Here is a 13,596-nt window from a genome sequence, read left to right on the forward strand (position 1 = left end):
GATGATTTCCCAAGTGCCCTCGCAGCTCTTGGATGTGAAATTCCATTCAGCACCCATTGTTGACAGCGCCCTGGTCCGGTGGCAGGGTGCCAGGTCTCAGGGGGAGGAGGGGCAGAGATGAGTGACGCCTCATGCCAGGCCAGCCAGCTTGCAGTTGGGTGCGGTGGAGACACACGCCCTCCTGACGATGGCATCAAAGAGTGTCATGGAGGAGGGGCCGTGCAGTTCAGATGCAGGGACTGAGGAAGGCTTTTCAAAGGAGGTGACATCGGGGTCTTGACGGTTGAGTAAGAGTCTGACAAACTTTGGGGAAGGGAGGAGGAAACTCATGTTCATCAAGTGCTAGTTACCGTTGTTAGGCCCGTCATGAACCTGCCCCCTGCCCTTGACCCCTTTGAGTGAGTTATTATGCTGGCTTCATGGGTGTCCAGTGAGTGCCCCACTCAGGGCCCGTGCTCAGAAGGGGCCTCAGCTCAATTTAAGGCTATGCTTTCACCACTGAAATTCTGAATACTTTTTGAACAAGGAGCCCTGCATTTTCACGTTGCACTGGGCCCCCCAAATTCTGTAGCTGGTCCCGGCCCTCAGAGACGTAGTCGCCTGCCCACAGTAACCCAGCTGTTAAGATCTGCACTAGTTCACCTCTCTGCTGCCTGTGGTCTCAGGGAATCTTCCAGATCAAGAGAGAGTGGGATGGACAAAGTACACACAGAGTGGGGTGTTCAAAGCACAGGGAACTAAGGGATCCCAGTAGCAGGGGTGCCTCCCCTGGGATGTTTCTGCACCAGGGCAGGTTCCTGCCCTGCAGAGCTGCTGAGACAGGCTCATTGAGGGCAGTTTTAAGGTACTTTGCTTTTATGGCTTTACATTGGGTCCAAGTAGAAGTTTAAGGCAGGAGGTTTGCCAATAAAACTCAAATTGTATTTGGGAAATAAAAGAGAAACGGAGCTGTCCTGAATTCCCCCAGCTCTGGTAGGCTGCAGGGCAGGAAAGTACCCCCAAATGAGCTTCCTTGAAGCACACCGCCAACTGCCACAGATCGCGCCCCCCAACGCACCTCTGACACATGCCCAGGCTGTCCCCATCTGAACCCCCAAAAGGCCGATTTTCTTCAACAGGGAAGTCAAGGTTGGGCTGAGTCAGTGAACTTTGGCACTTGAAGCCTAAGGTGTGAAAACCCAAACTCCGCCAAGACAGGAACCCAGAGAGCAGCCAGGGGCCTGGTTCTTGTGTGAATTCAGGAGTTTGGCCATCGGCAGGGCAGACCCGCAGCCAGGGAGGACTGGGGGGCCCCTTCCCTTCTCACACCCGCCTTCTCTTTCCTGGGGACTGAGGTACCCAGCTTCACTATCGTGCACACTGTGTTTTTAGAATCTTTCCAGGGGCAATATGAAAAGCCAGGCTTTCCCATCCCAGGGGGTCTCTGGCTAAGAAAACAAACAAACACACTCAGAGTCTGACTCTGTGATAAAACAAAAGAAGACCTGGAATGGGAGCAAAGTTCAGAGCCTTTTGCTGCAGAAACTGGTTCCTTCTGGAAAACGTGGGGCTGATTTTATAAGCCGCTTATCACCGGCTCTCCCCTCCCCTCAAAGACAGATGCTTTTCACCATCCTTCCTTCCAGGGCACAGGGAACCAGAATTCTCCCACCTGGACCTGGTTCCCTGTTAGAAGTCTGAGTGGTTCCCCTGCCCTGCCTCCTTGGGTGGCTTAGGGTGTTGGGCTTTCCTTTAGGAGCGTGGGGCCAGGCCAGGCCGGCACACCAGTGTTTCTGGGGTAGAGTTTCTCGTCAGTGTTTCTCACTCTGATGGAGAGTGATCTGATGGCTGCCTCAGTGGGGCTCTCAGGAGCTGGAGCTGTCTGCAGAGTGGTTTTAAGAAGGGCGCTTGGACCACAGAGCACCGAGGTCTGGGGAGAAAAGCCACTGCCCACTGGGCCCAGGGAACCTGGAACAATCTTGCCAGGGAGGCAGGGCGAGAAGGATGCTGATAGAAGTCTTAGGTCCTGGTAGGTGCCAGGGAAACTACCTGTGGAGGAGACTGAGCAGGCCTGTGTGTATTAGGGCCCAGGTGAAAGCTTGTTTTATGTCAGGGTTACAAGAGGAGTTCGTCTTTTCAGGATCTGTTTTGAGTACTGCACAAGATAGATGAATGGAAACCTTCCCCACAGCCCAGACCGCCACTTTGTTCAACCAGAGACCTGGGGCCGAGCAGGCTGGGGTCAGGGCACCAAGGCCAGAAGAAAGGCCTTCCTGCCGGGCCCAGCAGGCCTCTCTCTAGAGAAGGCCAGTTACGACTCAGCTGGGCGGCCACTGACTATCCTCATACTCACATCCCTCTAAACCCCTCAGGGCAGGGGTTCCATGGACTCCCCAGAAGAGCAGAGGGAGCAGATGAGGCAGCAGCGAGGGCACAGCAGAGAGGAGCTGGGCTCAGAGGCCGTCGGTCAGGGTTCCCGTGCTGTACTGCTGTGTGGCCTCTGTCCCTGGGGTCTGTCCTCTGAGAATGGAGGTGATTCTGCTTCCTGGACTTGGTGCAGAGCACAGAGCACCCGGCAGCTCCCACACTCCAGTTACTCAGCCAGGGTCAGCAGCCCTTTCCCAAGGTCACCCTTCCTAACTGCAGTGCATTTAGAAAATGCTCATTGTGTTGAGGAGGGGTGGTGGGAGTGCATGGGAGAAACTACTTAAAAACCAAAAAAGTGTATGTGTTTGCAGGGCTGCATAGGGGACCATAGATAGCTGTTATATGGCATGGTTTCTGAAAAACCCCAGTCTTCCTAGAAGGTGGGCAGCGTGTGGTGGGGTCCCCACGTTGCCACATCCAAGGGCCACTTTTAACATCCAGTCTTTATAGAGTCTCCACGTGCCAGCTTGGAGTGGACACGGGTGGGTTATCACAGCACAGTCCCTGTGCCATTACTCGGCAGGCCTCTGGAGGTTTGCAGCCCATAGGTTGCAACCATGAGAGAGTAATGCAAAGCCCCCTGTCTCTAGGTAGATGTGAGCTTGAATCCCAGCTTTGCAACTTCCTAGCTGAGGGCTGTGGACACACTACCTGACATTCAGGCCTCAGCTGCCTCTTAAAATGGGAATTACTGAGAGGATTGACAGTATGTTGAGATACTGCATTTAAAGTGCTTCATACTCTGCTTGGCACTTGGTAAAGGTTCATTAAATGTTGGCTGGTAAATCATCATCATTACTATTATTACTACTACTACTGGCTGCCTTATTGTATTGTTATTATTACTACTACTACTAGTACTCCTCCTCTTATTTCCCCTTGGTTCTCAATTCCATTGGCACATTGCAGGTATTATTATTACCTAATATGAATACCCTTATGAACTATACAGGCTGAGTCAATCTATTAAATAATTTATGCAAATAACATATAGAGATAAGATGGTGGTAATAATACTAGTAAAAAATAATAGCTGTTACTTATGGAGTGCTTATTTTGAACCAGGGATTATTCAATGCACTTGAAATTAATCCCAGCAGCCCGAGGCAGTAAACTCTGATTGCATCCCCATTTTACAGATTAGGAAACTGAGGCCCAGGGGGTGAAGTCACTTACCCAAGATTTCACCACTAGTGAGTGGCAGAGCTGAGATTCACATGCAGGCAGCTTTACTTCCGGGCCCTGTGCAGGAGACATCCAACTGGTCCTAGCCACTGTATTGCGAATTTTCTTTCTTTTTTAAAATTAAGGGTACTTTAATTAATTAATTAATTTTTGGCTGTGTTGGGTCTTCGTTTCTGTGCGAGGGCTTTCTCTAGTTGTGGCAAGCGGGGGCCACTCTTCATCGTGGTGTGCGGGCCTCTCACTGTCGTGGCCTCTCTTGTTGCGGAGCACAGGCTCCAGACGCGCAGGCTCAGTAGTTGTGGCTCACGGGCCTAGTTGCTCCGCGGCATGTGGGATCTTCCCAGACCAGGGCTCAAACCCGTGTCCCCTGCATTGGCAGGCAGATTCTCAACCACTGCGCCACCAGGGAAGCCCCTGTATTGCAAATTTTCCCTGTAACCTTGGCAAGTTCCCTTCCCTCTTTGGGCCTCAGTTTTTGCATCTGCAGAATCATGAATTTTGGCCACATGGATCACGCATTTCCTGGCCTCCCTCCTCCCCTTGCTGTCATTCTCCTTTTGCACCACACACAACACGCGCGCGCTCACACACACACAGAGCAGAGAGGCTGGTCGACTGTCTGCAAGGTGGTGGCAAAGCACAGTCCTTGGCCCCAGAGACCAGCGGCTGAAAGAGCCCCCAAGGTGGACCCCGTGCAGGCAGTGGCGGTGGCTAGACCGCCCGTGATGTAATGACCGATTAGGAACTTCCTCTTGGAAGCCTGGCTTCCTCCGGGGGCCAAAGGTGCTGGAGCTGAGGTGGGGGTGGGGAGGGGCGGGTGGGAGCGAATAAGAGGAAACTCCTGTCAGCTGGGCCCTGCTTTTGGAAAGCGTTCAGCGGAGAGGCTTGTTCTAAGCTGTTGACCATTAACATGGCCCTGTGCACATTCCTTCTCTGCTTTTACTGCCGGATCCCAGTGGATAAAGGACTGGTCTCCCCCTCCCTTAACAAAGAAAAAAAAAAAAAAGAGCTTCTAATTAATGCTGTATCTCTGGACTTGTTTCAAAACCTGAAGCCATTTCTGTAGCTTAAAATGACAAAGGAAGGTTAAGTGGAAACTTCTTTTTCCCTCTTTAGTTTGATAACAAAAACTACTTATCTAATGGGCAAACAAGGCTTTTAAAGGGGTGTTAGGTTAACCAGATGCAGGGCCACATAATTACTCCCAGGCCTGGGAGCCTCAGATGAAAAAGCTGCTGGTTGGATGGGAACTTAAAGCCACAGGCATGACATGGGACAGAAGAAAGGAGTTTTCCAGGAGGGTAGGAGGCCCCAGTGGGGCCCTGTGCAAAGGGGATTGGAAAAGCCAGCCCTAGGCTCCTCTCTGGCTCTGCCACCAACTTGCTGGGTGACCCTGGGCAAGTCACTTAACTTCTCTGAGTCTCTGAGTCTCCCTTCCCAGCTCTCGATGGGGTCTGCCCATGTTTCATCGCTCATTGAGGTGCGGCTGGGCCAGCCCCAGGAGAGGCAGGGAGGCTGCTAAGGCCCAAGGGGGTGTGAAGCAGCAGCGAAAGCTTTGAACATGGAGGAGCATGAGCGGCCCAGCCAGGCCCTGGAGACCTGGGGACTCAGGGTCCAGCTTCCTGCGAATGCTCTGAGCCTCCACATCCAGCTTCCTTAGAGTCTAAGGGATCGGAGACTTTAATCTGGGCATGTCTCTGGTTTGCCTCCCAGGATGGGTGAGTCCAAGGCGGTCTGGCCCAGTGGAAAGGGGGGAATCACAAGGAAAACAAGCTGCATTGCGTATGCTCAGGCTTTTGGAGCGTGCGGCCCACGGGGGAGCACACAGGAACGTTCCTGCCCTTTGTTTTGACAGAAAACTGCTGATTCGAAGAAGCTAAAGGCTTGCTTGGGATTTCAGCTCTCCCCGCCTCCCCCAGACGCAGTTGGCCCCCTTGGTGCCCCGGCACCCCAACAGAATTACACGTTGGGCTCGAAGCACCCTTGCTGGGCAGAGAGGCCAAGAGGAAGGAACGCCAGCCGTCGGAGGGGCCGGCTTCAGTGCAGGGGACCTACTGTCAGGCCAGTCTCCTGCCCGCCGCAGGCATCACCACCCTCTGGTGGCAGGAATGTGGGTGCCACCGGGCGGCCAGGCCGCCCCTCTCTGGCCGGGAAACACAGGGCTTGTCCCTTGGACCACCTGGGAGCCCTGCTGGGACCACTCCAGGATGGCCACAGAGGGCTGGCCTAGCAGCACATTTCCACTATCTTCGTTGTAATTCTTTCAAGGCACCATATGTACAATGAAATGCACAGCTCTCTAGTGCATAGGTTATGATTTTTGACAATGTCTATACCTGAGTTCCCACTGTACCAATCAAGATATCAAACATTTCCAGCACCCAAGAAAGTTCCCTCATCCCCTCTCCCCAGAAGTAATCCCTGTTCTGATTTCTGTCGTTGTAGGTTAGTTTTATCTACTCAAGAATTTCGTTATCAATGGAAACACACAGCACGTCTTCTGTGTCTGGCTTCTTTCACTCAGCCGGATGCATCTGAGATTCACCCACATTGTGGTGTGTTTCAGTAGTTGGTTCGTTTTTATTGGTGAGTCGTATTCCACTGTGTGGATGAGGCTTACTTTTGTCTATCCCTTATCATAGTCTGTTTGGCTGCTATAATAACGATACCATAAATTGGTGGCTTAAATAATGCATATTTATTTCTCACAGTTTTGGAGTCTGGGAAGTCCAAGATCAAGGGGCCGGTAGATCTGGTGTCTAGTGAGAACCATTTCCTGGTTCATAAATGGCTGTATTCTTGCTATGTCCTCACACGGTGGAATGAGGGAGCTCTCTGGGGTCTCTTTTTTTTTTTGCGGTACACGGGCCTCTTACTGTTGTGGCCTCTCCCGTTGCGGAGCACAGGCTCCGGACGTGCAGGCTCAGTGGCCATGGCTCACGGGCCCAGCCTCTCTGCGGCATGTGGGATCTTCCCGGACCGGGGCACGAACCCGTGTCCCCTGCATCGACAGGCGGACTCTCAACCACTGCGCCACCAGGGAAGCCCTGGGGTCTCTTTTAAAGAGCACTAATCCCGTTCATGACCTAATCACTTCCCAAAGACCCTACCTTCTAATGCTATCACATTGGGGTTTAAGATTTCCAAAATGAATTTGGGGCGGGGGGGGCACACGCAAACATTTAGTCCATAACGTCCATCCTCCTGTTGATGGACATCTGAGCTGCTTTCCAAGTTTGGGTGATTACGAGTAGAGCTGCTATGAACATGCATGAAGTCACAGAAATGTAGAGCTCATTGTTCAGAAAGGAAGACTGAGGCCAGGAGAAGGGAGATGGCCTGCCTGATCAGGGCCAGGAGGCTGGACACCGGGCTGCAGGCCTCCTGACCCCCGGCCTGGTGCCGCTCCACCAGATCTGCCCCAGACATCGCGCCAGACCGCGCCTCTCCTCTCCCCCTTCCCCTGGAACCCTTCCAGCTGGGACCCAGAGTCTGGCTGGGAACTAGGCCAGGCCTTGAGCAGGGGGTAGTGAGCAGGAGTTTCGGTCAGAGCGCGGTCATCTTTGATGTTGTTCACTCGGGTCTGACTCCGCGGTATTTATTTGCAATTAAGGAGCTGGTTCCTAATTAGGCTGATGGCGGGACCACAGCCCTGGAGCCACGAGAAGCAAAAGATCTTCTGCAAGAGACTATCCCCTCGCGGCCTGAGTGGCAGCCCAGGCCGCAGACGAGAGGTGTGGTGGGTCGGGTGGGGCTCTGCGTCTGTGAGGAGTGGAGAGGTGACCCTGGGTTTGGGGGTGCCTGCCTTCTCAAAGAGGGTGGGTCAGCTTGTTCTGAACACACGGCATGAGATCTGAATATGTGTGTGTGTGTGTGTGTGTGTGTGTGCGCGCGCGCGCACGTGCGCATGTGCGTGTGTGTGTAAATAGAACCCCAGGAGCACTCATCTGTGTCCCCCACGTTCAGTTATTCATTGCTTCACCCTTCATTCCTTCGCTTACTGAGCATCTCTTTGCATCTCAGGTACCGGGCTGGGAGCTAAACCTTAACATTTGTAAAGTACCTTACCGTTTGCAAAGGGCATTGCCGTCCATTGTCCTATTGTAACTTCCCGTGCTGGGGAATGACCCTGGGTCGTGACCCGTGACACCCCTAAGGAGCCCTAGCCTTGGAAGGGTTAGGCCAGCGCTGGGACGGATAAACAGACAGCTGCTTCTTTCTGCTCCCGATTGGTCTGCTGCCAGAGTTGCCAGAAAATCCAAAGATGGACTGTGCAATGAGGCGCTCAGTTACGAGTAAGTCCGTTTTACAAATGGGGAGACTGAGGCTTGGGGACATTCAGTGGCTTGTTCATGGCCACCTATCCAGTCAGTGGTGAGAGCTTAGGTCTGTCTCACTAGGAAACCTTTTGGATCATGTGACAAGCATTAGGTTAGAATCTGGGGTCTCTAGTTCTGGTCCCACTTCTGCCACCCACTGCTGTGTGTCCTTGGGCAAGTCACCCGGTACCCCCGGAGGTGCCATCTTGGAGGCACAAGGACATTGGACTCAATTGATAGTTCCCACAGGCCAGCCTCCGGACTAAGTTCTCATTGGCCCATGGTGCAAGAAATAAGAAAGCTTCTTATAATCTAAATGTATTAATTTAAAATTTTCTGATTTACATCCTACCTATTTTGTGAGTATCAAATTACTTTCTTTTGTGCTAGTGATAGTAGATGGTCTTGGGGTTTTTAATAAGTCTGTATGTGACAAAATAAAACCATGGTAACCTTATGACATTCCCAACCCCTCCATTAAACAGTGTATTGGTTTGTGAAAGCCCAAAGCATTGGCGCTCCCCGGATGAGATGATGCCGGGGGAACCCTGCAGCTCTGGAGCCCAGAGACCCTCAGAGCTAGGTGGGGACGGGGATGCCCCAAGCATGGTGATGGGCTCACCTGCCGGCCTGCTTTCTCAGGATCAGACCTGAGACCCTAGTCCTTGCCCAGCATCCCCTTGGGCCTGAGGGCATCGGTCCCACCTGCTGGGCAGGATTCCTGTGGGGGGTAGGGGTGAGGGCAGTGTGCCAACACTTGGGATCTATTTTATTTCCTTCCTTCGTCCCTTGTAGGTGTTCCAAGAGCACACTGGGGATACATGCAGACTTGGGACAGATGCAGAAAGGACTAAGACCCACCCCTTCCTCCTTGAGAGTTGAGACCAGCCAGGGGCACAGACACCTGCTCAGGCCAAGGGAGGGACTGCATTTAAGGCTCTAGGCGCACAGGAGGGAGAGGTCAGAGAGGGCTTCTCAGAGGCGGCAGTCCATCCCCTGGAATTTGGAAGACGTGGCCTGGAGCCCAGGCCTGATGAGTTGTTACCCAGTCTGTTCAACCAAAGAGGCCGCGGAAAGTGAGGCCTGGCCCGGGGAGTGTCCCTGAGCGCCACGGATGGGGCAGGCTGGGCCCTAGGGCAGCTCCAGGGTGGCGGGGGGGGGGGTGGGTGGGTGGGTGAGGGGCTGGGGTTCATCCCCCCTCACAGGGTCCCATCCCCCTGGGAAGAGCGCTGACTGGGGCAAGGCCGGGGACACAGGTGTTGTGAGATGGGGGTAGAGGGCGAGGGCGCATTTAGCTCGGCAGGGGTGGGAGGTACTGGGAGGAGGGGGACAGGAAGGCCCACTTGGCCTTGAATTGAAAGCCTTTTAGGAGCTGGGAGGGAGGAATTACCCCACCCCCTCAATCCCATTACCCCCACCCCCTGACTGTTAAACTGCTTCTCTGCCTTTTCCGACAGCGTGGCTCCCTCCGGGGGCAGAGCTGCCACTTGATGACTCGGGTGGCCTCTCTGAGCTTACCTGTGGAGGGGATGGCAGCACTCCCTCACTCAGTGGGACTGGCCGAGTCTTCAGGGAATGAAGACCTTTCGTTTCTGGGGCGGGCAGTGACTCACCGGCTTGTGGGCGAGCACCTCTAGGACTCACAGACCACGAGAGAAGTCGTGGTTACAAACGGGGTGAGGTTTCGAGAAGGGGGGCATTTGCTTGGTGCCTGGGTTTTGGGGGGTGTCTGCCCGGAGCACGGAGAAGAGCTGCCCCCGGGAGTGTGGCCTGGCACTGGCGCTGGCTCACCAGTGTGTGCCCTTGTCCGGTTCTGGCACCTCCCTGGGCCTCAGTTACCACACCTGTGAACTGGGGTGATAACAGGCGCGACCAAGGCCGTTGTGAAGAAGGCGCCTGGCTCGTGCAAGGCACTCAGGGATGCCTGTTGTCTGTCTTGTCACCCGACATTCTCCAGGCATAGCTTCTTTGCTTCCCCGCCTCTCTGTGCCTAGTGCACTAATGGAGTTCTTGTCGCTCGGTGAGAAGGTTGGCGTTGCAGTTTCACGGCCAGGCTGGGATGGTGCTGCTCTCCTGGCTCTTGGAAACTCTCAGACCAGTGCTGGATGGATGGATGGAGAAAGGGGCAATGGCTTGGGGTGTTCCTAGCTGTCCACCTGCTGGGGCTGGCCTAGTGCCCGCAGCTGTGGCACCTACCATGGACTAGAGCTGTCTCTCTGCCCACTGGCTAAGGGGCAAGTCAGCTGAGGGCAGGGAGCAGGGCCTCTTTCCCCCATCCTGACCATCAGCTAGAACCACAAGGGGCCTGGATGGGGACTGTGAGACAGAATGATATGTCCTCAGGGGCTGGCCTGGGGACCTGCGGCTGGGATCTTAATGCCAGGCAGAGGGCAAGGGGCAGGCCCTTTGGGACTGTGCCCAGCCCCAGGCCACAGCAGAGCAGGCAGCCCACAGGAGGCCCCTCAGGTGGACATTTTCCTGCTAGGTGGGCCTCCCAGCACATAAGAGAATGTCAGGAGCCCTGTCACCGGCTGCTCTGGGGCCTCTAGGCGGGGCTGGGCTGAAGGCAGACAGAGCTGACCTCACCCAGGCTCCTGACGGAAGTTGTTGGCAGTGCTTTCTCCCTCAGGTTTGATTGGACTTTTTTTTTTTTTTTTTTGCGGTACGCGGGCCTCTCACTGTTGTGGCCTCTCCCGTTGCGGAGCACAGGCTCCGGATGCGCAGGCTCAGCGGCCATGGCTCACGGGCCCAGCCGCTCCGCGGCATGTGGGATCTTCCCGGACCGGGGCACGAACCCGTGTCCCCTGCATCGGCAGGCGGACTCTCAACCACTGCGCCACCGGGGAAGCCCCTGATTGGACTTTAATCTGTTTCTTTTGGAGAAGCCGAGCCATAAAGGGCCTCAGTGCGTCCTCATCAGGCCTCCAGCAGACCTTCGCCCTCTGCAAAAGCCCCAGCCAGGGGCCTGTGTGGGAACACATAACCCCACCGGGCAGTCATGGGTGCCCACCTGCTTGTCAGAGCCCTGAGCTCAAAGGAGAGACCAGATGTCAAAACGCTTCAGAATCTGAGAAGCCGGCCACACCCGAGAGCAGTGAGGAGGGGGCTGCCCTTCAAGATGGGCCCCTTGCCTATACCTGGTATTACGCCTGGTCTCAGAAAATTGTTAAATTCATGCAGACATGTAGAGATGCCCCAAGCTGGAGTGCGGAGGGATCCCAGTCATCATGCAGGCCACCCCTTTGCCGTCTATGGGGAAACTGAGGCCCGGAGAGGAGCCGCTGGCAAACTGGAGCCCTCGAGGAGCGATTTCCTTTTGCACTTAGAGACCCTCTGCTTCTCTGTCTCACAGAGGCGGCTACAGTTCTGGTGAAAAGCTGCACTTCCTGCCCAGAGAGCCAACTTGAGGGGCCGGGGGTGGGGGTTACTGGGAGACCCTGCGTAACGCTCCAGGCTGAGGCTGGGCGCCGTCGGGCAGCCGCGATTCCCATTCTGGGCCGGAAGAGGTCCTGGGGGCCACATTCCCCACCGCACCGTGCCTTCCTATGCCTGAGTCCCCTCTGAGGGGCGGTTTATACCCTCTGATAGCTTCACCCCGCTCTGTTCAGGTTGAGGCCTGGACTGACCGGGTTCAAATCCCGGTGGTGCCACTCGCCGGCTTAGTGGCCTTGGGCAGGCTGCTTGGTGGCTGCCAAGTCCCGGAAGCTCGTCTGTAAAGTGAGAAGGTGGCCTCCGCACAGTTATGGGAGGACCCAGTGAGTCACGTGCGGAGTGAGGAGTGCAGAGCACGGCACCCGGAACAATGTAGGTGCTCGCCAGTCAGTCCCTCCCTTGGGTGTGTGGGTGTGTGTCCCTCTCCTGCTGGCTTGTAAAATTCTACAGGCAGGAGCCGGGTGTGGTTCGTGTTTGGGTACCCACAGGCACCTGGCACGGTAGGTGCCTTGCCTTCGTGTGTGTCTGGGGGTGGGGTGGGCGGTGGGGTCCTGCTGTGGGTTAAATCTGAGGACGGCCTGGCCCGCAGTAGTGCTCCCCATGTCTGTTGGGCGCCAGAGACCCCCCTCAAAGCCCACCGGCCAGGCGGCAGTGCCGCTTCCGCTGCCCTGGAATAACACCCGCGTGCCCTGTGCTTGCCCTGCAGACGCCAGCATGTCTCCGGATGCCACCAAGCCGAGCCACTGGTGCAGCGTGGCCTACTGGGAGCACCGGACACGGGTGGGCCGCCTCTACGCGGTGTATGACCAGGCCGTCAGCATCTTCTACGACCTACCTCAGGGCAGCGGCTTCTGCCTGGGCCAGCTCAACCTGGAGCAGCGCAGTGAGTCGGTGCGGCGCACGCGCAGCAAGATCGGCTTCGGCATCCTGCTCAGCAAGGAGCCGGACGGCGTGTGGGCCTACAACCGCGGCGAGCACCCCATCTTCGTCAACTCCCCCACGCTGGACGCGCCCGGCGGCCGCGCCCTGGTGGTCCGCAAGGTGCCCCCCGGCTACTCCATCAAGGTGTTTGACTTCGAGCGCTCCGGCCTGCTCCAGCACGGGCCCGAGCCCGACGCCGCCGACGGCCCCTACGACCCCAACAGCGTCCGCATCAGCTTCGCCAAGGGCTGGGGTCCCTGCTACTCCCGGCAGTTCATCACCTCCTGCCCCTGCTGGCTTGAGATCCTCCTCAACAACCACAGATAGCGGCCCGCCACCCGCCCCGCCAACGGGGGCCCCGTGCCCAGAGACACAGCCCCCACGGACGACCCCCCCCAGATATCATCTACCTAGATTTAATATAAAGTTTTATATATTATATGGAAATATATATTATACTTGTAATTATGGAGTCATTTTTACAATGTAATTATTTATGTATGGTGCAATGTGTGTATATGGACAAAACAAGAAAGACGCACTTTGGCTTATAATACAGATATATTTTCTTTCTTCTCCTCCTTCCTCTTCTTTATGGTTTTTTTTGTTGTTGTTGTTTGTTTTTTTTTTTAAAGAAAATGATACAGCAGAGCTAGGTGGAAGAGCCTGGGTTTGGTGTATGGTTTTTGAAATATTAATGCCCAGACAAAAAGCTAATACCAGTCACTCGTTGATAATAAAGTATTCGCATTATAGTTTTTTTTTTTTTTTAAACTGTCTTCTTTTTAACAAAGAGGAACATGCAGGGCTTCTGTGGGTTTCTGACCCATCTGGCATCCCGAAACTTGATTTCAATCTTTTACCAGTTAAAGAGTAGAGGGAATTACATTGAAAAGGGAGGAAGGGGGCTTCCCTGGTGGCGCAGTGGTTGAGAGTTTGCCTGCCAATGCAGGGGATACGGGTTCGAGCCCTGGTCTGGGAAGATCCCACATGCCGCGGAGCAACTGGGCCCGTCAGCCACAACTACTGAGCCTGCGCATCTGGAGCCTGTGCTCTGCAACGAGAGACCGCAACAGTGAGAGGCCCGCTCACCGCGATGAAGAGTGGCCCCCGCTTGCCACAACTAGAGAAAGCCCTCGCACAGAAACGAAGACCCAACACAGCCATAAATAAATAAATAAATTTATCTAAAAAAAAAAAAGGGAGGAAGGTCGTATGTTTGCTCTTAAGGCCAGAGAAGGTTCTGTTGTTCCTTCCCACCCATGGCTGTAGTGTGTCCACAGGATTCAGGGGGAAGAGGGAGAGTACATGGGCCATCCATCCTAGGTAAACT

At 54.9% G+C, this 13,596-nt stretch overlaps 1 protein-coding gene across 1 annotated transcript in view; it reads left to right on the forward strand.

Moving 5' to 3' along the window:
* SMAD6 (SMAD family member 6) overlaps nucleotides 1-13,023 on the forward strand; it is a 75,724-nt gene extending 62,701 nt beyond the window's left edge. The window contains exon 4 of the mRNA XM_060152625.1: nucleotides 12,049-13,023. Within this exon, the coding sequence (XP_060008608.1) occupies nucleotides 12,049-12,590 (542 nt within the window). The 3' untranslated portion in view covers nucleotides 12,591-13,023. The remainder of the gene's footprint in view (nucleotides 1-12,048) is intronic.
* The last annotated feature ends 573 nt before the right edge of the window (nucleotides 13,024-13,596 follow it).

This window comes from Lagenorhynchus albirostris, chromosome 1, assembly GCF_949774975.1.
Source record: "Lagenorhynchus albirostris chromosome 1, mLagAlb1.1, whole genome shotgun sequence".
Classification (NCBI taxonomy): Eukaryota; Metazoa; Chordata; class Mammalia; order Artiodactyla; family Delphinidae; genus Lagenorhynchus; species Lagenorhynchus albirostris.